We start from the raw sequence: 23,697 nt of genomic DNA, 5'->3' as shown, positions 1-23,697 counted from the left end.
CTAAGTCGAGATTTATCTAACTTATCGGCTCGTTGACGTTCAAGTAGGGAGAGAAAAGTGTAGTCAATCTTAACCCCGTCAAATTCCCCAATTAAAGAATCGCCTTCTTTAATGTGCTTGCGAATAAGTTCCTCTAGTTTGTAATCCGAGGCATCAAGTTGGCAACAAAACACCCTAATAGCAAGATATCTGACCAGCGCATGATCATGGTTAAATAGAGCTTGAATTTTAGATGGTAGGACTAATTGACCAAATGTCCTCTTGTCAAAATTGAGGAGTCTCCAGAATGCAAGTAAATTCTGTAACAATTCCGCTTCATGAGGTCGTCGTGTTTCGAGGGAATCCAATGAGTTCATCTGGAAAGGTCGTGAACCCGGATCACGTATAAGTGAAGTCTCACTTATATACTGTTCTAAGAAAACAGATAAATGCGGCGCAAATGGGAGGATTCTCGCAAAAGAAGCAATAATTCGATCCTCTTGGCCCGAAACTCGAGGCTTTAGTAGCCATCGTGCGCATACGTCGGCGAATACGTTTTCAAAGTGAACGAATATCAAACCCGTAATTCGAGGAATCAGTGCCGCTGAAGCGATGGAATCAAGAAAGTCTCCAGGGGTCTGTCCACGAATTATCTCTAATAAATCGGGCGGTAATTCGTCTAGCAGCTTCGTTTCTGTTAATAGCTGCGCCCGCTGCGGGCTTATATCGATCCCCGCCATGGCCACTGCGAAAATATGAAAATTGTGTTGAAAATGTGTAGATTCTTCATCGACTTCACTCAGATCGATACCAAAACGGTCCAGTAAAATCGATAGCAGCTAAAGATCGCCGTAACTTTTTTCTGCCGTTTCTTTAAATTTAGGCGGTGAAGACCCGGATCGGACCTGTCTATCGCCGATGGTGGCTAGGGTAGTGGCCCCACTTGTCCCGCTAATGACAGAGAAGGTCCGAGCTTCAACAATTCGTGAATCGAAAATCTTTGAAAAGAGATCACGAACTTTACCGTCTATAAAAGAGTCAATTCGGCATTCGGACCACGAAGGAAGTTTTCAACGATGTCAGCACCGTGCAGATATGCGGCTCGAAGCTGCGCGCGATCAATTCGCCCCAGCACTTCTTTCCGAACCTCAGCTTCCTTCATCCAGACCACAACCCCCACGATACAGCGACGGCACGAGACGACAGCAGCGCCTACGAGCCCTAAGATCTCCGGTATCGTTGACCAAATCAGCCAATTAACTCTTCTTGAGACCGCCGATTTAGTTTCCAGCTTAAAGGTTGGCCTTGCCATGTCTATTTTGTACCATTGAGCCGACGAGGCGGCTTGCTAATAATTAATTCTAGTCGCGACTAAACATTCCCGATTTACCTGTTGGAGGCTTTGCTGCTGCCCCAGTCGCCGCCCCTGTTGTAGAAGAGGCTGACGAGCCTGCGCCGGCTGCTCAGGAGAAGACTCTGTTCAGCGTGAAGCTGCAATCCTTCGAACCAGCTTCGAAGGCGAAGATCATCAAGGAGATCAAGAGCTTATTAGGATTGAGTTTGGTCGACAGCAAGAAGTTCGTGGAGAGTGCGCCCAAGATGATGAAGGACGCAGTACCAAAGGATGAGGCCGAGAAGATTATGGCTACCATGAAGGAGCTAGGAGCTGTTGTCGTTATGGACTAATCGATCTATCCTCAAAAAAAGAAGTTAAACACCGATGTGTATACATATAACATATACTGTATAACAATACGAAGACCCTAAACAACAGTAGGAGAAATTGTCAACAGTGAATAACCTTCATTCTAGTCACCCCTATCTGCTCTATCCATTCTGAATCTGCATAAGTTCTATCAAGAGACCTTTCGTGATATTACTGGGGAAAGGGGCACTTTAGCGATCAGTGTAATTCTCTATTCGATCAATGTCTTATAAGAAGGTCTCTACAACTTCTCCTATTTCTCTTGAATCTATAATCATACTATCTAAAAAGCTTGGGGTCTTCATGAATTCTACTACCCCCTTTTCCAACTTCAAGCCACCCAACGGACATCCCCAACCGTACCACCAACCAGCCCACCCCTATTTCCCCTTAAAACCCTCACTCAACCCATTAGCAAGCAAGTAAATCGTCTTCAACATCGGCACGTTCACCCCCTTCCTCCTCGCCAACCTAACCGCATTTCCCACAATAGCATCAACCTCCATACTCTTCGCCTCATTCACATCCGCCAGCATCGACGGCTGCACGCCCGGCAAATCCCTCACCGCGGCCCTATGAATCTGGAAATCCACCAACTCCTCATTGACATCCGCATACCCACAAGCCTGCGCAACCGCCGCAATCTCCAGCATAACCTCCTTAATAAACCCCAACCCATCCCCCATCCCACCCCCAACCGAATCCAGACCTAAATCCAAGCTCCGATTCGCCTCGATGAACTGCCTATCCCGCAGTCTCGTAAGCGCACACGTCGGATTCCAAACCGCATTCACAAGCAACTTCCCCCACCTCTCGCGCTGGACATCGTCGTGTAATTTCCCCGTAGCCCCGCCCTTGGTAAGCAAGTCCACGAACAGTTCCGCAGCCCTCTTATGCGCGGCCTCCGCGTCCGCGGGATACGTGCCCACGTTCAGGGTTTCGATCTCGCGGTGCTGGATAACGCCGGGGCTGACCTGTGTAGCAGGGAAGTACGCCACGGTGCTGAGAATCGGGTTATTGGGGTACAGCGTAGCGTACTCCTCTTCGATAGCGATGCCGTTCTGGATGAGCACGATAGCTGTTATCCGCTCCGTGACCGCGGGTGCGATGAGCTGCGCGGTAGACGGGGTGGTGGGGATGGCTTTAGCGGCTATGACCACGTAATCGAAAACGGGTTTCTCGCCACCACTCTCATTATCGCTATCGCCCGCGAGCTGCTCTACAGCTTCGGTAACAGAGTTCGCCACACGCGGTTTGAAGTGTAGGTTCTCGCCCCAGAGTTTGGAGTGGACGGTGAAGCCATTGCGGGACGCCTCGGCGTAGTTAGACCGGCAGACCGCGGTGACGTTATCCTGCCCTATAGCGTTAGATAATACCCACGCGTAAGGAATCCCGAGGGAGCCAGCGCCGAAGAGCAATATTTTCGGCATAGCTAGTTCAAGAACGCAAGTGCGGAAGTGGGAGGTTGTTTAGTTAGTCGCGGCGGGAATCGAAGGGATGGTTCCGGACATTCCGATCGCTTAAATAGGTAGGTAAGGTAGGGGTATAACTGGAAGAAGCCATACGCCCCAATATTAAACTATGCAGGTAATGGGCAAGAAAAACAAGCTACGTATGATGAAATCAAATTCATAGAGGTATCATTCATGAAGTGCCCATTGCCTAATTTTCCATGATCAGGCCAGACATGCTATGTAGAAAATCACGTACGCCTTCCACGCCTCGGGTCATTATCAAGTGCTATGCGATATGACACAAACTCCCCTTAAAATGACCCCAACGCCACGGGCAGTAGAATACCGCCCCTTTCCTTAAACGCCTCAGAATAAATCACTTATCATCCTGGCCGGGATGCAAATGCGACCTCTTCCTGTACAAATGCGTATCCTCCCCTGCCTTCTGCCGTTGTCGATGCATTTCCCTCCATCGTCTGTCCTCTCTAATGCGGGCGCGTTCTTCTTTTCTGGCGGCTGCGGGATTCTTCTCGGCCCACTCTCTCTTCTCCTTCCTTTGGTCGTTACGGTACTGGGCTTTTATTTCACGTTGTAATTTACAACGTCTTCGAGATCTAAGTTGACGGTCTCTCGGCCTATTATACCTTGGATCAGGGTTATCTACCCAAGGTGGTATGGTCATTCTAATAGAGCGACGAACGCGTCTTTTTTGTCGACGACGATAATTATGTGAGGCATGTTTACCTTTTGGTTCATCAGTGAGTTCGCTCGAGTCACTTTCATGTTCGCTGCCATGCTCATCACCACTTTCGTCCTGTGGTTCGCCATTTGGCTCTTTCTCGGGCTGGCCATCGTTACCACCATCAGGTATACTATCGGGCGTGTCGTCAGCTTCCTCAGAAGGTTGGTCGCTGCGCGTTTCACCAGGCTCGTTGCTGCGCTCATCGTTGGCGTCGCATTCGGAGCTGCCGTTGCCATTAGGGATGCTGGGAGACAAGGCTGCCGCCTCCTAGTGCGACGAGGTCCTGTTGCCTCCCGCAGCCATAGCAGCAGCTTCGGCAGCTTCCTTTGCACGAATGTGATCGCACTTGTTCGCCTCAGCTTCTCGCACGAATTCTTCCCGCTCCTCACGACCAAAGGTTTCGTCATCTTCGCCGTACTCGCTGGTCTCTTCGTATATCTTCATAGCCTCCTCTTCTAGCGATCCGGGGACAGCCCACATACTCTCACGCATGCGCTTGTGTCGTTCTCTATCCTCCTCGATGCGTTGCTCAATTTGGCGCTTGTCGAGGCGATTGGCGGTTGAGGCGCCATTGGTATTGCGAGATCGAGTCGTGTCATCGCCATTAGCGGGTGAGGAGAAACCAATATCGGCCGACGTATCACGTTCTTTCAAGCAGCCCTCGATCTCGACTACGGTCTGCTCGAGCAGGACGGATTTGGTCATTAGACCCTGCAACACCTGTAAATAATGATAAATATTAGATTAATATCTTATACAAGTCGATTTCACCTCAGATTTAATACGTACCTTTCGGACAACCTTGACATTTGCAGCACCAGAACCATCTTCGGGACAGACTGCATCAACAACACGTAGGATATCGCGTTGCATCATGCGCACGTAGTCATTTTGACGTTCCTTTGATGCCATCTCTAAGAGGTGTTCGAGAAAGTACATGATGTTGGCTCGGGTATTCATGCTTGTCTAAGACTGAAGGTTAATAGACGTTTAACTTAGACACGCTGACAGTACGAGATTCGGTTTCAATCCATGAGTCTTGACCCATAGAAACAATAGTAGCATTGGAGCATGAATGATATCAAATATTAATAGAAGATAAAAGTTAGAAAAAAAAACTTACCTTCTCAAGTTGCTCCAGAATGCATGAATGCAAATCCTCATCCATGTCCTTGTACTTGAGAGCGTACTGGGCAGCTTTCTGGGCTGACGTTGTGCTGGCATTCAAGTGTTGCAGTTGAGAACTGAAGCGCATTCGCACTTCGAAAGGATCTACAGCCGCCATTGTAAATGTGTAGAAAAGAACAGTAGCGTGATCGTCTTCGTAAAAGAAACCAATTTACTAAGTGGAGAGAGGGTATGTGTGTGTGTGTGTAAGTAAATTGAACGATTGAGAATAGAAGTGTGTAAAGAGGTACGGACGAAGACAAGGCTGAAGATCTAAGGCTGGGAAGTTTAAGTTCCCAAGAGCTACTGCACCCCAGTACCTATTCATGTAAAAGGCAGGGATCACGATAAGATAGAAAAGTCTGCCCCGCGACTGTCTTTCAATACTGTGCTGAACGAAAAAAAAAAAAAAAAAAGAAAGTACAAGATGGTACAAGGCAAGAACGAACGGTAGGTACAAGAAAAACTTTTGTACATACTGTACGAGTTTGTACCACAAACTAATATTATCCACTACAACTTAGCGGACAGATCACTATCAGGTATCGAATTTAGCATATTAGATGCCCAATACAGTACCAATTAATTTCTGGGTCGAACCTTTGCACCCCTAAGAGTAGGTACCTGCTGTAGGAAGCAACTACCCGTCAAGCAGGGATTTTATCTGTGACACTAAGGCAAATAAGGTTAACGGTGAAGATTAGCGTCAACGGGCAGATCAGGCTAGGTACTCGGTGTCACTTCGGTAAATGGATACGGAACTTTTAGTACCTTAGAATCATCAGCACGAGAATGAAAAGAAGAATCTGATCGAGTTTGAAGCGGTTCTTCTTCGTGAAGATTAAACACTTAAGCTTACTATTGGGGGAAACGTGACAAGTGTCCTGTGATGCAGTGGAACGTGCTTTTTCTTGTTTAGTCTGTTGATTTGTTTATATACAATTCTTGTTTTCGTAGAGAGGGATAAGAAATTACTCCTAGTCTGGTCGTTTCTTTTCTTTCTTTTTTTTAACCTCCCTTTTTAGCTTGGGCAGCCATTGCCGTTAGTTATACCTATACGATTGACTTCTTGGTGTTTTCAACCCAACCAAGACCAAATCTAAATCCAAACACCTAATCAATTCGGTTGCAAGCAATTCCTCTTTGACGATCGTCGATCATTAATCCACATACACCTACGGACAGCAATCGACAAGATGTTGGCCCTCACGCATAACGACCATAGTGCCCCGGAGCTGACCTTGGCAGTTCTTGGCTGCGGTATGTCTCTGCTTGATGTCTCACGTCACACGAATCTGCAGTCAGCTAATTGACCTCTCTTAGGTACCATGGGAATCGCAATTCTCTCCGGAATCTTAAGTTCCCTGCAGGAAATGTCCGGTCCCAAGCCACTGCAGACGCCTACCGGAAGATGTACCCCTGCGGACGAGGTCCCCGCCCGTCTCCCCTCGCGCTTCATCGCATGCGTGCGCCGACCCGAGTCTGCAAAGAAAGTCAAGCAGGCTCTGTGGGAGCATAGTTCCTCCGTCAAGGTGGTCCAGAAGGATAATGTTGCCGCAGTTATGAAGAGCGAGGTTATTATCCTTGCATGCAAACCCTACATGGTTGAAGACCTATTGAACGAGCCGGGCATAGCCAAGGCTCTCCACGGTAAACTCATGATCAGCATTTGCGCCGGTATCACTGTTCCCCAGATCGAGAAGATTCTACACGGTGCCGTCCCCGAGAAAGATCCTGAGGTCGACGGACGATGCAGAATCGTAAGAGCCCTACCTAACACAGCCAGCATGGTCCGACAAGGTATGACCGTAATCGCGAATTCCACTCCCCCCTTACCTCCCCACACCTCCAGCCTTGTGACCTGGATTTTCAAGCGTATCGGCGACGTTATCTACCTTCCTGCCAAGAACATGGATGCCTCGACAGCACTCGCCGGCTCTGGTCCAGCATTCTTCTCCCTCGTCCTCGAAGCTGCTATCGACGGCGCAGTGTCTCTGGGTGTACCACGAGCTGAGGCTCAGAGAATGGCAGCTCAGAGTATGAAGGGTTGTGCTGCGTTGGTCCAGAACGGAGATCACCCGGCCCTGCTTCGTGACAGGATCAGCACACCAGGTGGATGCACCATCGAGGGTCTCTTGGTACTCGAGGAGGGAAAGGTACGATCAACTGTCGCCAAAGCAGTGAAAGAAGCCGCCGTCGTTGCTAGCCAGCTTGGAAAAGGCACCTAGGTAGAGTGAGGATTACCTCTAAATGTGTATATTGCATGGAGTTTGCGGCGTTTGAAAATAGACTAGAATCACAGTTGAGATCATTAAATCAACAAACTTTTATTCGGACTATGTCCTCTCATTTACGGGTGTCTGCAAATGTGCAAATGAATGGCATTATAGCCTAGAGTTGTGCCCAGATGTCCTCCAATATCCCCAGGAATTGGGACTATGAAAACCACCCAAATCTCCTCCAGACATGCCAAACCCCCCCAGGAACGTTAATGCAAAGCAGGTATCATAGAGCCAACCTAAACTCCAATGCCACATGACCAACCGGAAATCACACCCAAAGCAGTGCTCAAGCTATGCATAGCCCTTTTACTCGTCTGAAATTCGTACCTTCTTGCTCGAGTGATTCTCTGAGCTAGCTTCACCGTTGGACTTTCTCTTGCCACTAACAATGGCGATTGTACTGGAGGTGACAGCTTTCGGCTCAAGGCGATCGAGAATTCGAGCGTACTCCCACTCGACATTATCGAGGGTCTCGTTCAGCTTGATGATGCGCTCAGTAATCTCGAATTCTCCTAGGATGGAGACGTTGCGGCGATAGAGGCGCTGCTTGAGAAGAAGACGCCAGAGATCGTACTGGTGCTTGTCGCTTTTCGAAGCGGCTGGCTTCTTGACTTCAGGGTCAGATCGCGGTCGGACAGAATCGGGCAACTTGGACATGAGTTGCATCTCCACGAGTCGGGAGAATTGTCGTGGCGCAATCTTATTCTTGACTCGGATACTCTCTAGCTTCTTCATATTTACAATTCCCTCGTTGGAGCGGCTTCCATTGCCAAGAGATACCTGGGTGTTGTTGTGCAACAGACCACCCTTTTCAGGAAGAGGAATATCGGTGTTTACCTCCAGTTCGGCAAACTCGGGAACGTTCTGGCGCAGATATTTAATATCGCACAAGTCTCGTAAGAGATCAAAATCCTCATTAGGATCCTCAATTGTTACTTCTACCGTCGTAGAAGACTTCATAGCAATATTGAACAATGTGCTATAAAGCAAAGAGCCGATACCCTTTCCCTGGAAAGGGGGGAGGATCAAGAATTGGGAAATTCGCATGCGGTGGATCATATCGACATGAGAATCACTCTTCGAGAGTTCCAAGGAATCATTATCCTTCTTGGCATCGGGTGAGGATGGCGGCGTTGAACCCTGGAACATCCAAAAGTTGTACGTTGTCGCAAAGCCCTGAAACGTGTATTGGAACTTAACCAAGAGTTCCGGATCTGGGCTCGGTAAAGTCTCAACCTTGTACACCCAGTATACGGACCATCGGGCAAGATAAGACTCCGATTCATCGGTCTCATCTAGTTCGGTTATGTAGGAACCACCCTCAATGTAGAACAGGACAGCGATCTGGATGCGCTTCATCATCTGATGAACAGCTGGCATGGCTAAGGTTCCGTGCCAGATTTCGTAGACTTCCCCATTCTTCTCGACCCTATCCACTAAAGTTCCCGGAGGCGACCATGGTTCAGGAAGAACATTTAGATTCAGCTCGTACCCTGTGTTGGACTGGAATGCGACTAAAAGGCTGTTAGTAGCCGCAGCGTATATTTTATTACAATGGAAAGTTGACATACCACCTGGTAAATATTCCTTCATTTTTTCCTTCACATCCAGTGCCTCAACATCGCCAACGGAGGTAAACTTGCGCGATGATGCTACCGAAAAGTGAGGGCGCAGGTCCCTAGCATCAAAGCGAATGTTGATCTTCAGACCCTTGTAACCAAAGATACGTTCTTCCTCGCCAAAAATGGGGTATGTGAATTTCGGCTTGAAGCTTACAATGTTAGTGTAGTTCAGCGCCGGTCCGGGTCGCACGAGCGACAGCGTGATTGCCTCGTTGGCATCCACCATCCCTATAAAATATGTCAGCTCATTTTTTTTTTTCGTTGGATCGTGTGAATAAGGTCACATACATTCGTCTTCCATTTTGTTGGACAATGCTTTGGACAAAGCCTACTGGCGACGATCTGGGAATGGGTGGTGTGGGATAGGCTCGTATGTGGAAGACCAAATTTGTGGTCGGCTGTGTATGCGATAGATAGCCTTAGAAGCTTACGACGCAAGCCGTTTGTAGGATAGGCTACTCTGGGATTGTTGTGGACAGAATTAAAAAGAGAAGAAAATGCGATAGAAGCACCAGGTGATATGATGCGATTTGATCGTATGCGCCTGGAGAATCAATGGTTAATAGAAGGAAAGAGTTTGAATAGTAAGAAGGCAGTCGTCGTTGAACAATTAACGCGCTGCGCTTCCCAAGATCTGCGTGTCGCGTTCTAATGATGGAAGCGGCGCGTTTGCCTTTAGTGGATCATGGCAGCAGCACAGCGTATGTATGCACGGGCCAATAATCCAGGGTAAAAGAGGTTCCAAGGTTCTAAGTCAGATCGTTCGGACCTTGGCGTCTAATCTAAGCCCCTTTTGAGATTAGCGCAATACATAAAAAGGTACCGCTCAAAATGGAAAATCGGCAGTGACGTGCAAGGTCCCGCCTAAAAGCAAGTTGTAACAGGGGTCAATTTTAGTGGACATTTGACAGGGAAAGTGCTAGGAAATCACTAGGACAGGCTCTGACATTTTGAGGCTACCGTCGCAAAAAGATGACCTTTCAACACTGATCTTATTCTCGTCACTTCAGATTACTACCTACGTACCAGATACTTCATTATTCTAACTTATCCCTTCCCTCATCCTCCTTTCCCGTCAGGTATTGCCTTTAACGGACGAATATTTAGTTCCAGCCAGAATTCTTGCCAATGAATCGGTAACAAGCAATTATCCGTTAGGTGCTTCCTTGAGGTGAACGTAGCAATCATGGCTGGAACTGGATTATTCATTCTTCTCGCCTTAACGGTATGTCCGCTATCCTCCAATGCCAATTGATGCTGTCCACATTTATCTGCATTCCTCCTATACTTTGATTTGAATACTAATATATTTCTCTCATTTCAGGTTGTTATGGCATTGGCGTGAGTGCTTCGAATACTCGGATACCCCGACTCCTAAAATCGAAAACTGACAAGAGTAGCTCCTTTCTTGCAGGCGCACTACCATTATCCATGTCCCTGTCACAATCGCAACTTCGATTGATATCAAGCATCGGCATAGGCATACTCGTCGGCACATCTTTGATAGTTATAATACCGGAGGGGGTGGAGGCGATAACCGAAGCTTCGATTCCTACGCATTCCCAAAATACTAGAAGTTTACATGGTCTAGGACATATGTTGGCTCCTAGATGGGCACAAGATCCAGACACGACACCAAGCGACGACATCAAGACCTCCACCGGAAGCCAACATGCTGGGATTGAAGTTCCAACTTTCTATATTGGCCTTTCCTTAATCACGGGTTTCATTCTTATGTTCCTCATCGACCGACTTCCTCGCCATGCGTCGGAAAACTTCCAACCGCCTCCACCGCCAAGACATATCAGCCTAAGCAATCTGGGTGGCTCATCCCTCTCTGGTGACGAAGAAGAGTCCGAGGGCTTCCTTGGATCCTTAACACCGACACCGAAACAGTCGAGGAGCCTGGCAACTACTACAGGACTAGTCATACATGCCGCGGCAGATGGCATCGCAATGGGGGCATCTGCCACTTCGCCGGACACGAAGCTAGGTTTTATTGTATTCATTGCCATAATGGTACACAAGGCACCAGCAGCGTTTGGCCTTACCTCCATTCTCTTAAAACAGGGCCTCTCTAAACGCGCGGCTCGAGGTCACTTGATTGTATTCAGCCTAGCATCCCCATTTGGTGCATGGGCAACTTTCATACTTGTTAGTTTCCTTGGGGGAGGCGGCGAGGGTCAGCTGAATCAGTGGTGGACTGGAATGTTGTTATTATTCTCGGCGGGAACCTTTCTGTGAGCTTCAACTAAACCATTCTTGTCCGCTCTGTCTAACCGATATTCCTAGTTATGTCGCGATGCACTCTATGCAAGAAGGCGACTCGCCCTCCGGACACGACACCGGCTCAATCCCCAACGGTTATGCCGATGGGAACCAACGAAAACATGCCCACCCTCAGATGCGGGAAACACTGGCGACAGTAATTGGAATGTTCTTGCCTCTTCTCACGCAGTTCGGTCACCATCACTAAACATTCCACGAAAATAATTTGGGTTGTGTTTCCTTTTATTCAAAATTTGTATTGCCACTAGGCTATAGAAGGAGTCGGAATCTTGGGATTGGATGGCCGGCATATCTAGGTTAAGGACATGAGGCGGTCCTCGATATGCGTTACCCCTTAGCATCCTACCCTGCCTAGGTGGGTAGGCATATTAAGGGCGTATTCAAAAGACATTGAATGCTATACGATCGCAACGAGGTCCTCGTCGGAGACAGGATTCCTTGTGCAATTTCATGTACAGAATATACCCATTGACTGTATATAGACCAACTTGTTGTTCATTTTCTTGATTGCATACTTGAATGCGGGCTGTCCACACTGCCTGTCCAGAGTAACGGATTTACCAATGTGTTAAGACGATAATTGGGTGTAATACGGTATATGTTTAGTTATGCTTTACAAATGCCGACGACAGGCAACTACAATTCATTGTCGACCTAACGATTTTACGGGGTTCGGCGATTCTAATGAAACTAGCGACGAGACGAGGAGGATTTTCATGTTTGGGCTGCTCGTTCAAATGACCTACTATTAGATAATAACGAACTCACCGGGCACCTTTACAGGATAGAGCGTATTACATTACCGTTATAACCTGAGGTAACGTCTCCTTAGTAAGATTGGAAGTATTATTAAACTATCCCCTCGATCTTATTAGTTTTTATATTCTTTTCTTGTGTCTATTCTTCTTCGGTATAATTTAACATCAGCAACGTAGTAATCGTATCGTAATAGGTACCAATTAAATAACCGTATATATTCTTTTAGGGCAATGGGTTTAAACCTTCGTGCTCTGTAATATAGTAAATACTGAGAGAAATGTATACTTACAGCCACTTCTGACTCAGCACATATGCCGCTCCGTCACCCCAACCAAAATTTTAAAACTCTAGAAACCTTTGGATAATATGGGCGTCCAGTCGAATTTAATCACCGATGTCATCTCGCAGTAGCAGGATAACTATGCCATGTACATTTATTTGATTTTCTGCTATTCGAACAGATCGAGTTATAGGAGGGTGTCTAAGTATTATACTTGGTGTATAATATTGGACGTTGATATTTCTCTCACAAAGTCATTAGGCTATCAGTTACCTAGTGAGTTGCCACGGCGTATAGTTACCTAACAATGTGCTGGCAGGATATGATAAGCCAGGCGAAATAATAATTAAAAAATAGACAATAATGCAATGTGCATGATGTCGAACACATGGAACACACTTGGACTTATCCCGGTTGTGCAAATAGAGGTCCAAGATGGAGATGATAGTAAATGGAGCCAAGTCAGTGAGTAAGGAAGTAAGTAATAGTCCGTATCTTGCCTTGCATCGTAAGTATGTCTCAAAAAGGATTGGGTGGTTATCGTAACATGCTCATATCATCCACCACTGTCAAGCATCGATTATCCATCATTCTATCTTTCTGTCTGTCAATAATCTTTCAAGGATAGAGCTAGTGCTGCGGACTCAGGTGGGAATTGCGGATATGTATAGCACTTGAGCTTTTCTAAAAGGGTGGATGGGGTCAACGACCAATCAGAATCGAGGCATGTTGAGAGGTATCGATACAAACTTTATGACTGGAGAGGAGTGTGATGCACTGTATGTATGTCTGTACATATTGTACATATTTGAAGTACAACGTGATCTTGACTTGCATGGGACAAGGGGTTCTTCATTAGTGTACTCTATAATAGTCCCCTCGTCCATTGTAGCCGCCGCATACCTCGGGTCACATAGTGGTTTATATGTAATATTGGAGATGGTAAGGTGATCGATCTAGTAAGTTAACATAAACCCGAATACATCAATGTATCCATATGATGTTGTTTAATACGAATATGGCAAGATAGCGACTTCGAGTCGCGATGTCTGACATTCCCTGCCTTTTATAGAAGTCAATGCAGATTCTAACCCCAAAGTTAAAGGGGACTAAGCAGCTAAGTTTAGACTACACATGTACCTAGGGAGATCGAAGACCCTAGCACGACGAAACGTTTTAGATTCCGAGGGTTACTAATTAAGAACTCACCCTACTAATACACAAATATTTGTACGAACACTGTGCAGGACCAAAAGCCTATAATAATTGCCATAATGTAGATATTGAAACATTAAAGAGACATATCCTTATTATCGATACATATATGATTGTGAACTTAAGTAGCTGCATGAAAGCATTGAAATTTGGCAGTTACAATTTGAATGATTAACGTTAAATACTAAATTAACCTTAAGTCACCACTACTTCGAAAACAGTCGAAAACAGTACATGCACGGTGCCGTTAGTGTTGCACTCCCCCCCGGCGGGAGAAATTCAATGGGCAAGCAGGGCAGGCTATGGGGAGGCACGTTCCTGCTCATCTCTGCTTGGTTCCGCTCCTAACCCGCTCCTGGCCCCCATTCCACTTTAGAGAATCACATCTTACCATCCTCAACCGACTACTTTAATTACACCATCAACATCATCAATCTTTCGTCCGCCTTAGAAAACCTTCGAAAGGTTTATCCAACAACTTCTTCTTTGTTTACGCATACCTGGTGGATTATTTTGTGGTTTAATATTGTGAAAACCTTTCGTACCCGTGTCCGCCGACAACTTTGGTGCCTTTGGACTTGTTAGAGAGGACATCCACGCTACCGATGCCATTATAACCCTCTTCGCGATTTATTCTCCTGTCGCTGAACCGTACCGATTCTCGCCACAGCATCGTACATCAATTGTAACAGTGTTGGTTTTGTCTTCGCAAAATCAGATTAGATGGTACCTTGGGTCGTTTGACCTACCAATTGTACCTTGGGACGGCTTGTCTCATTGATCCGAACGTATGCATAACCATCCTAGTGTGTCCCTACTCCAACACCTGCACCGCTATACGAACAGCCGCCTCACATAGTGGACCTTCACCTGGCACTCACCTTCTGTCTGTCAATATAATAAAAATATAATTACTTCCCTCCATCGCGATAGCTGACCCTCGTTCAGGCCGTACAGGTCAATACATCCATTCTACCCGAATCAACCGGCGATTCACCTGTCGATCGTGACAGATAACCCAAATCAGTTATCGTGGCATACCGAAATACGATATTAATAATTTACCAGACATGGCAGGCTATGGTCAACCGCTCAGTCTCTCCGGGAGGAGAGCTAGTCTTTTGAACTGCGGCGAAGAGTTGTCTCTGAATACGACGAGTGCTGGGCCTATTATTATAAATCAAAGAATGGACAAAATGATTCAACAACCCCGGCCAAGAGGTCCGCCTACACCGAGTATGAGCACACCAGCCCCAGATTTCGACCAACAAGTTACGGGATCTCCTCCTCCACCTCCCACGCCGGCAGCCTCGCCGGGACCGACGGATGCGCAGCCTGATTGGAGCGACGCTGCTGACGACGAAGATTTCTTCCTTGCCCAAGTAAGGCAACACTTTAAGACATGTTCGGGGCGACAGAGGAACCGGATCCTCGCGGATATGTTGAATATGTGCACAACCCAACAACTTAGCTTCGTACATCAATTCGTGAGCCCCCTACTGAAAAAGGATCCCTTCACCAGTTTGCCAGACGAATTATGTTTGAGGATACTATCATTCATCGATGATCCAAAGGTGCTTGCGCGCGCGTCGCAGGTTTCTAGACGGTGGAGGGATCTGTTAAGCGATGATGTAACGTGGAAGAATTTATGTGTGAAACATGATTATGGCCGTCGACTTTCTGAAGTCTCCTATGGGATCCCGCCTTATGTGTCGGCTAGACCTGGTGCTTTACCTCTAGCTGATCCCGAATACATCCACAGCTTCCCCGGAGCCCTTCCTGGTCCTTCGTTTCACGCGACTTCTCGCAGCTTTGACACTTTCGCGGAAGGTTCGTCGGCCGCCGGACGCCCCAAACTCCGATCATACAAGTCCCATTTCAAGCAGAGATATCTCGTTGAATCGGCATGGAGGACCGGTGGGCGCAACACAACAAGAACAATTACTCAGGACGGCAGAGTTGTGACCAGTTTACATTTAACTCCGAAGTATATCGTTGTAGCTCTTGACAATGCGAGAATACACATTTTTGACCGAGAAGGCAACGCCCTTCGCACTCTCCAGGGCCACATTATGGGGGTCTGGGCTATGGTTCCGTGGGAAGATATTCTTGTTAGTGGTGGATGTGATCGTGATGTGAGAGTATGGGATATGACGTCCGGGTAAGCTTAATTCCGAGGAGATTTTATAAGCTTCTAGCTAACTAGAGTATCAGGAGATGCCTGTACACTTTGCGTGGCCATACATCGACAGTCCGCTGCCTTAAGATGTCGGACGCAAATACAGCGATATCTGGCTCGCGTGATACCACTCTACGAGTTTGGGATATCAGACAAGGAGTTTGCAAAAACGTTCTCGTCGGGCATCAAGCAAGCGTAAGGTGTTTGGAAATCAAGGGCGACATCGTCGTCTCTGGAAGCTACGATGCGACAGCCAAAATATGGAGTATCTCTGAGGGCAGATGTCTACACACCCTTACCGGCCACTTCAGCCAAATATATGCCATCGCATTCGATGGCCACAGAGTAATCACTGGAAGTCTCGACACCAGTGTTCGTGTTTGGGACGCGCATACGGGGTGAGTTACAATGTTGCATACTACGGTTGAATTTATTATACTAATTCGAATCAGTGAGGCTATTGCTGTACTCCAGGGCCATACTTCGTTAGTAGGACAGTTGCAATTGCGTGGCAACACTCTTGTCACGGGAGGTTCGGACGGATCGGTCAGGGTTTGGTCCCTCGAGAAAATGTGTCCGATACATCGATTAGCGGCTCATGACAATAGTGTCACCAGCCTACAATTCGATGACACTCGTGTCGTAAGCGGTGGTAGCGATGGTAGGGTTAAGGTCTGGGACGTAAAGACAGGCCATCTCGTACGAGAACTCATCACAGCCGAATCAGTTTGGAGGGTGGTTTTCGAAGACGAGAAGTGTGTCGCAGTTGCGAACAGGGGAAGTAGAGTCATGATGGAGGTACGTCTATGCCCCTTAAAATAATCCCCTTAACTCTACTCACGTAACAACTAGGTTTGGTCATTCTCACCACCAGATGACGCCTTCTGTGAGAGGCCACTCTCTCTACCTCAGAAGCTCGCCGAACCATCGCCGACACGGCCTTTAACAGGCGATTTCCGTCGCTCTGCGCTTGGTCTACCCAGCTCTGACGAAGATCCTGGTAGTAGAGACGTTGACATGAGCGACGCTGGCCCTTCAACTGCGCCACTCGTGGGGAACACAACGTTCTTTCATGACGACTAAGACTGTTGGGTCTTGACTTAACACCCCATATCATCCGTATGATATATATCCCCTGGCCCTATTTCCCGATCATCGAAGTTCTGTATTAGAACAGTACATGGAAGTATTGCATCGTCCGGGCGTTGAAGCATGGTGGCATTTATGTTAGCATCGGGTGCACCGATTTGGGGTGCGGACGAGTGTTTATGTTAGGTGGGGGAAGGGAGTGACCGGCGTAAATCATCGGAAGGCAGGTTAATCTTTGGCTTTGGAAGGCAAGTTTGAGAACAATGAGAACACAGGGTTGATTGAATCTTGGCTTCAAGAGGCGCTACAGACTGGGAAACGAGAGACAGGCGTCTATCGATTCCCAGCTCGACTTTGTAGGAAGGTATTTGTCAGGTTGCATGGATGGTGTATTATTGAAGCCTCATTAGCTAGCAAGGAACCACATCTGTATATTCTGAGACGGAATGTCAATAGGCATTCCGAGCGTTGATATTGTAGGCCGACTCTGGGTAGATACCAGGGACGAGTCGGACCGCTAGTCAATCCGAGTTGTTTTGTTAAATATCCATGGATATATATTCGGCAATATTGAGTAGTACTAGTGATTCTATATCTAGCTCCTTTTTGGCATTAGTTATGGGATATGGTTATATACGTTGAAATGAATGCTTGGTAGATCTTAATAGTCATCGAATGAATACAGCTTTATCAATATTTATGGTCCTACATTTTGACTGTATTCATCTATACTAGGGCATGGAAATATTAAAATATTGAAATACGACTCTCAAAAGAGCAGCATTAATTAAACACATCTATATATACAATTGAGAGATAGAGATTTCAACCTCTTATTCTCGTCCTAGTAGTATCTAAGTAGTATATACAAGCCACGCTCCTATCTCCTGTGATTTTGAACCCCGTTCGTCGTTTTTCAGCAGCATGACGAGCGCCATAATAAGCCACACACCCCAAATTCATACAGTTATCTAGGCAGGCGACTAAATCGACTTATCCCCTGCAATCCTGAACCACTCGTTGGCAAAAACCCACCTGTCTCGACGGTCCCTCTCGCTCAACCCCGGCTGCGAGGCCCGCTCCAACTCGATCCGCCCCATCTCCCGCGCAGCGCCCGGGGAAGCGCTGATCGCCGCCCGCTCGATCATACGCACGCGTGCTGGGTCCGAGTCCGGTAGGAGCATCGCGTACGCGTACAGCACCTCCGCATTATCCAGCTCGCGCACATTATTCTCGAGAACCTCGCGCGCCAAGTCCGGCCGCTTCTGCCGCAGCCGGATCTTGCTCTGCTCGAGCACGGCGCTCGTGCGCCACTGCCACTCTGCGTTGGGCACCGAGGCGTACACCGAGGCTGCTTCCTCGAAGAACTTTAGCGCGCGCTCGTCGTCTTTGGGTGTCTGGAGCGCTGAGGCCGCGAGCCCGGAGAGAGTCAGCGCGTCGGGCCGGTACAGGCTTCCGGGGCCTTTGCGTGGCGGCGAGGATAGCCGCCCCAGACCTTCCTTGGCGGCGACGAAGCGCGAGTCGTCGAGTTTGTTGGTTTTGAAGGCGAGGCGGGCGACTGTTAGGATGCTTGGGGCGTAGTTGAGCGCTATGCCGGTGTGCAGGATGTGTAGGGCTAGAGAGGTGTTGCCCGGGGTGTTCAGAAGGATCACGGCGACGTAGTGCAGGGTGAAGAAGGGGTTAAAGACCCGCCGCCAGTCGGGTTTGTTTTCTAGGGCGAGGGGTACGTAGTCCTGGCAGGCGGCGTGGCAGTCTTCTGGTGTTACGGTGTCGGCGGGGATTAAGGGTGGTTTGGCGTGGGTTTCCCAGAAGGAGAGGGGCGGGATGTCTGCTTCTGTGAATTGGATGCGGACTACGTTGGCCCGGTGCGCGGATGGCCGGGCTTTGGCTGGGCGGGGGGTGCTGGATAGGGGCCGGAGGTGGGGGGTCCGGGGGCTTTGGGGGATGATGTTGGGGGCGGGTCTGTTGGTGGGTTGGAGGGTGAGGGTTAGGGGTAGGCGTATTAATCGCCGGAGAGATTTGGTGGACATTTTGATTTGTAAGAACGCCTCCTGAGATTGAGGAGTCGATCGGATGTTTCAGTTAGGTTAGGTCATCTCATAGAGGACCTGGCGGATGAGGGATGGGTGAGACTATCGTCGTCCATTGAGCGGTATGTTAGCTCGCTTCTTCGCTATTTCTAAGTCGTAGCTTTATGACTGATAGATCGAATTGTAAATAAATTAATCGAATTTTTTTAAATTACATTATTGCCTCAATATTAAGTTGAAGCATCGCGAACAGATTCGAGGTGTCGGAAGATGGATAAAAGTGAGCAATTCGCTAAGCCGAAGATTTACCGATGTTCGTGTAACGGGGGGTTTAATTGAAAATTATTGACCTATCAGAGCTCGATTATCTTATCGATCAACAAACAAACAGAAAAAAGTTGCTGGGAGTCAGGAACGATCATCCCCATCCCACCAGGATAAAAGACGGCAGCTGCACGTCACTTTCGAAGTACTTCATCTTCCCAAACCTCCCGATTAAATCATAAAATACATCATATTATAAATCGCAATGGCTCCACGTACTAGAAGTCGTGTTAATAGCTCACAAGATACTACCGAAGAAAAGGCTACGAAGCCGAGCGAAACACCCGTCCAAGAGAAGCCTGTCTCGTCACGAGGAAAGCGGAAGTCAATTGGAGACGATATCGACAGCGATCGCGACGATGGAGACAGCGCTCCTCTGATACCAGAATCAGGAAGTCCCAAGAGACAAAGATTAGCAGTCCGGACGAGAGAAGAAGAAACCACTCCCACCGGACGGAAGACATATATTGAGGTCGAAATACCTGTATCCAACAAGCCCGAATCTGTCGCTATTCCCGACTCGCAAGATTCAAATGAAGGAGTGGTAGAGTCAGGGCCCGATGCCGAACTTTCAAGCGCTTCAAAACAATTAGAAGAGGAAGCCAGCCAGAACTTAGCGTCGCAATCATTAGAACCCGAACCAACGTCTAGTTCCAAACCAAAGGGAAAACATGTCGTATTTGGCGATGATGACGATATAGAGAAGTTTGTGGCTAGCGCTGCGGCGCAGGAGGACAAGAAGGCGGAGAACGAGGATGATAAAAATGAGGTAGAAGAGAGCGACGATGATGATGCGCCCGAAGCAGTGTCCACTCAGGCCGCTGCCAAGGAGGTGCAGATGGCGGCACAGGCTGCTTCGGAGGCTGCGGAGAAGTGAGTCGTGTCTTGTCATAACTTTATAACCCATTACTAACCCAACTTCAGACAAGCCGCATCCTTAAAACGAAAGCGCCAAGAAAAAGACAGTCTCTACAAACAACAAGCCGAGCGAAGAAAACGTTCGCGCGCGACGGTAGAAGTACATCAGCGCAAGGCCAAGTCTTCTGGTAAAGAGCGCGGTTCTAGCGAGGATAACGGCGTGGCCGAGGTCGAGACAGCAGTAACAGCTGGACGAAGACGGGCCCAGAAATTCAACCTACCCACCGTTTTACCCGCCGAATTCCTCACAGATTCATCGAGCGAGGATGAAGATTTTGATGAATCTGCTCTGAGGGCTATCAAAAAGCCCAAGAAAATCAATTTTGAAACAGAGAACAAGAGACCTAAAGACCAGATTGTGGGATCTACGCGGTATAGAGTCTTGGCTGAGCAGGGAGATCAGAAGCTGGCTCCTAGGATACAGAAGAATGCGCGGGATTCCAAGGAGAGTCTGTTGAAAAGGAAACGCGCGGGTATGGTGGCTGGTGCTGGTGCGGGTGCAAAGAAGGGCTTCTTTGTTAGGCGGTAGAATACCTAGCTGGCGATTAATCAATTCATTCGAAAAGATGGAGAGGCTATGAGATTAAGGATTTGAATCTAGTGACTTGTGATATGATAATGGGTATACTACTGGGTATGTTGGTAGCCCTGAACACATACCTCCTATTTTCACGGGAATGTGGCGCAGCATTGTGGCGCATAACCTCAACCCCTTTTTCAGGGGTTGGAAGGGTGAATAGGGGGTGTATGTTTGAATCATTATCAACGACTGAGAACACATTTACAATTAAAAATAAATATTACGATAATTATAACTTGATCCTGAAGAGCTGTGGAAATTTTAGAAGATTTATTCAACAAAAAGCAGTTGAGATGTGCTTGTATAGGAGATCTATTCAAGTATGATCTATTTCTCATGACACTTCCTTAACAAATTTCCTTTTACAAGCTCATTGATATGTTCTCTATGTTAATTTTTTCCAGCTGGGTCACTCAATGGATAAATCAATGGTTCATTGTCTATTTGTGAAAGTAAGAAGAATAAGTTGGCTTGATTTGTGAACAACCACGTATTATAAGATAGATACCGCCTCATAGTTATTAGATATCACGTATATTTCCCTTGGAATTTTTGCTTTGTAAATTCCAGTTCTTTTGGGTGGATGAAAGCCAGTCCCATACTGTCCTGTAATCACACATGACTGAATGTCTAGCTGAATAACGCTGAGCTAATAATTTTCAAGCATATTTTATACTATAGATAATACAGAGACTGTAGAATGAATTGGAATTAGACTTTGCAGTATATTATTTCTTGGATGTTTTTAATCAAACTATGGTGATATGTTACCCTGTTCCGGTTAGAAAGTTCCGGAAACGTAAATAATCTCATACTCAGGCTTTATTTTTGATAGTATTGTATACGTAAACGAGAGAACTCGAGTTATGGGCAAGGAACAATATTTAGTCACCTCCAATCATGGAAAGGCAATTTTCAGATTATAACAAACTACTAACCCAGCTTTATGGGATACATGTCATACCATATCTCAATGAAAGTTGATATGAAATAAATCACTGGTCTCCCTTCACTTGTGTTTCTTTGTAATCCATTATCATACTATTGACAGGCACAAATTTTAGTGATTTTCACGATACTGTTCCAAATAATCTAATAAAATTGATGTAAAAATTATTTTCAACTTAATCGTCGAGTGACGATATAAACCTTCACGAAATTTCGACTTATTGAAAATACAGAACGTTCCCCCCTATTAGAATTAACACTAAAGTAAATTGTCACTGAAGAAGATACAACACTGTAGATTGTTCTCATTAGTTAAGTCCATACGATATACATAGTGTGTATGACATACGGTTCACAGTGCTAAGTAGGTATTTAGTTCCCAACGATCATAACTGTCAAGCTAACTGACTATCCTATCAACTCAATTCTTGAGGGCGCCAAGGTAAAATCTTTATTTATCTACATCATAACAAATCATCGTATACTTCTAATTTAGGTACCCATACACAAGTTTGTCTTTGCCATTAGTAACCTTAGAGTGTACCGTCATCGGACTCTTATACCATCGTCCACAATGTGAGTAATTAACCTCCCAAATATGGCCTAGCCACTGGAATAGGCTATAGCCATTATCTCAGCGTATATTAATGCCAAAAAGTGAAGCACTATTGAGGGGATGATCTGGTGTTCGTACAAGGCACTTTCTTGCCCCAGCAGTATGGTTAAAGATTTTTGGGCTAATCTGCTCAAAGAACATAGCGATTGGTCGGCTTGTTTATGACTATTATCTGATCATACCAACAGTACGGGACAGATGAGATGATTCGTTTGATATTACTCAAGCTACTCTTAGGCCATAGCCAACTGAGCCTTGACCTATCCACGTCACCAATACAAATAATAACTGTGCAAACAACCCATATGGTCTCTACTAGTTCTTTTTTTCGTGTAAACTTTTCTTGTAACCAATTATACATATTACTTTCTGCGAGGATGATAGAGTCATACTCAGTATGAAGTACATGTGTACCTACATGCCCCTGAAACGCAGCACTTTCCATTTTACGATCAGATGTGGATGCACCTTCTACCTCCAGTCTCTTCAGTTGATTGATCGTTTGTACAAGCACTGGCCGCCCTTTCCTAAGGTACTACCTAGTAGCTATTAGGTAGGTAGTCTTCCCAATTTCAATTAGGGATTTAATGTAAACCCACACAACTTAAACTAAAATCCTTCCCTCCTACAACTTTCTACTTCACCTCTCATCCTCACACACAGCACCCTAACTTACCCGCGTATCTTGATCCCCAATCCACCCTTTACTATTGGACCACTGATCGTCTTGGTTCGATCTGGATCTCAGTACGCCGTAGTACCCCACATTCTTTTCTTTTCTTTTCTTCAGCGAAAGGTATTGTCGTTGGAACGTCCTTGGTTCCATTACCGGTCCCTTCTTGAGACACAGGTAACCCGCAACAACTAAATTTCAGACCTTTGGTCTTGGTGCGGACAGCCGTCTTAGGGATCTTGCGACATCTTATTGAGTTCAAGTTTTCCAGTAGGTCTAAATGATTGACCTCATTCGAAATTGACTGGCTAACTTTTTCCTTCAGGTAGTTTTTGCGTCGAGTTGGCACGTTTAACCACACTATTGGGTTGCCAGTTTACTACGCAGCCTTTTAGTACAACACAGCAATAGTATTCCATATTCTCTTGACCTTCAACCTAACCCGCCTATCATTGCGCCTTAAAAATCACAGAGTAAGTTCCATCCTATTTTTTTTAAACCGACTACTCTTTCCTTCTCATCTATCATTACCCCCAATCGACACGTGCGGGAAAGTATCGATTCCCAATTGGCTTCTCAAAAATCCACCTTCAATCAATAATATATCTATATGTAAATCTATCGTTCCTTCCCTCCACAATATACCTAGGGATACGCCGAGGAATATTGTGGCACGTTCGATTTCAATTTTCTCATCTCTTCCCACTTCTACACACACATCCATGGATCTCAACAATTGCGCCCTACCCTAATTTTCATCAATTCCTAGAAACCCCTAGTCCTCGTCGACTAGTAGCGAAGGTAGGTAATCAAGAACTTATCAAAGCCAATTCACCTAACTTATCA

At 46.6% G+C, this 23,697-nt stretch overlaps 9 protein-coding genes across 9 annotated transcripts; 5 read left to right on the top strand and 4 right to left on the bottom strand.

The window, feature by feature from the left end:
* Positions 1–959: 959 nt before the first annotated feature.
* Positions 960–1,755, top strand: GGS22DRAFT_167015 (ClpS-like protein). Its single transcript, XM_047961935.1, has 2 exons — positions 960–1,277; positions 1,345–1,755. The coding sequence occupies exons 1-2, from the start codon at positions 1,056–1,058 to the stop codon at positions 1,663–1,665; spliced, it is 543 nt and encodes a 180-aa protein (XP_047817282.1). The 5' UTR covers positions 960–1,055; the 3' UTR covers positions 1,666–1,755.
* Positions 1,756–1,891: 136 nt separating this feature from the next.
* Positions 1,892–3,295, bottom strand: GGS22DRAFT_30898 (6-phosphogluconate dehydrogenase C-terminal domain-like protein). Its single transcript, XM_047966768.1, has one exon. The coding sequence runs from the start codon at positions 3,112–3,114 to the stop codon at positions 2,065–2,067; it is 1,050 nt and encodes a 349-aa protein (XP_047817281.1). The 5' UTR covers positions 3,115–3,295; the 3' UTR covers positions 1,892–2,064.
* Positions 3,296–3,983: 688 nt separating this feature from the next.
* Positions 3,984–5,431, bottom strand: GGS22DRAFT_30896 (CTD kinase subunit gamma CTK3-domain-containing protein). Its single transcript, XM_047966767.1, has 3 exons — positions 5,004–5,431; positions 4,670–4,846; positions 3,984–4,600 (listed from the first exon to the last, which is right to left on the bottom strand). Exons 1-3 carry the CDS (start codon positions 5,163–5,165, stop codon positions 4,148–4,150), a joined length of 792 nt encoding a protein of 263 aa, XP_047817280.1. The 5' UTR covers positions 5,166–5,431; the 3' UTR covers positions 3,984–4,147.
* A 395-nt stretch (positions 5,432–5,826) lies between these two features.
* On the top strand, positions 5,827–7,357 carry GGS22DRAFT_167012 (pyrroline-5-carboxylate reductase). The gene is made up of 2 exons (XM_047961934.1): positions 5,827–6,307; positions 6,371–7,357. The coding sequence occupies exons 1-2, from the start codon at positions 6,244–6,246 to the stop codon at positions 7,273–7,275; spliced, it is 969 nt and encodes a 322-aa protein (XP_047817279.1). The 5' UTR covers positions 5,827–6,243; the 3' UTR covers positions 7,276–7,357.
* Positions 7,358–9,601, bottom strand: GGS22DRAFT_167011 (acyl-CoA N-acyltransferase). The gene is made up of 3 exons (XM_047961933.1): positions 9,240–9,601; positions 8,901–9,179; positions 7,358–8,843 (listed from the first exon to the last, which is right to left on the bottom strand). Exons 1-3 carry the CDS (start codon positions 9,250–9,252, stop codon positions 7,636–7,638), a joined length of 1,500 nt encoding a protein of 499 aa, XP_047817278.1. The 5' UTR covers positions 9,253–9,601; the 3' UTR covers positions 7,358–7,635.
* Positions 9,602–9,843: 242 nt separating this feature from the next.
* Positions 9,844–11,826, top strand: GGS22DRAFT_30880 (Zinc/iron permease). Its single transcript, XM_047966766.1, has 4 exons — positions 9,844–10,176; positions 10,276–10,292; positions 10,352–11,191; positions 11,244–11,826. The coding sequence occupies exons 1-4, from the start codon at positions 10,138–10,140 to the stop codon at positions 11,425–11,427; spliced, it is 1,080 nt and encodes a 359-aa protein (XP_047817277.1). The 5' UTR covers positions 9,844–10,137; the 3' UTR covers positions 11,428–11,826.
* A 2,033-nt stretch (positions 11,827–13,859) lies between these two features.
* On the top strand, positions 13,860–17,406 carry GGS22DRAFT_167007 (WD domain-containing protein). The gene is made up of 5 exons (XM_047961932.1): positions 13,860–14,282; positions 14,443–15,655; positions 15,709–16,071; positions 16,126–16,471; positions 16,526–17,406. Exons 2-5 carry the CDS (start codon positions 14,565–14,567, stop codon positions 16,754–16,756), a joined length of 2,031 nt encoding a protein of 676 aa, XP_047817276.1. The 5' UTR covers positions 13,860–14,282; positions 14,443–14,564; the 3' UTR covers positions 16,757–17,406.
* A 146-nt stretch (positions 17,407–17,552) lies between these two features.
* Positions 17,553–19,053, bottom strand: GGS22DRAFT_167006 (uncharacterized protein). Its single transcript, XM_047961931.1, has one exon. It carries the CDS (start codon positions 18,790–18,792, stop codon positions 17,746–17,748), a length of 1,047 nt encoding a protein of 348 aa, XP_047817275.1. The 5' UTR covers positions 18,793–19,053; the 3' UTR covers positions 17,553–17,745.
* A 268-nt stretch (positions 19,054–19,321) lies between these two features.
* On the top strand, positions 19,322–20,563 carry GGS22DRAFT_190098 (uncharacterized protein; the record flags this gene model as incomplete). Its single annotated transcript, XM_047964936.1, has 2 exons — positions 19,322–19,989; positions 20,041–20,563. 2 exons carry the CDS (start codon positions 19,322–19,324, stop codon positions 20,561–20,563), a joined length of 1,191 nt encoding a protein of 396 aa, XP_047817274.1.
* Between the last annotated feature and the right edge of the window lie 3,134 nt (positions 20,564–23,697).

This window comes from Annulohypoxylon maeteangense, assembly GCF_022496945.1.
Source record: "Annulohypoxylon maeteangense strain CBS 123835 unplaced genomic scaffold GGS22scaffold_12, whole genome shotgun sequence".
Taxonomy (NCBI): domain Eukaryota; kingdom Fungi; phylum Ascomycota; class Sordariomycetes; order Xylariales; family Hypoxylaceae; genus Annulohypoxylon; species Annulohypoxylon maeteangense.
Note: the sequence above shows the minus strand (reverse complement) of the source record. Positions and strands in the feature narration are given on the sequence as shown.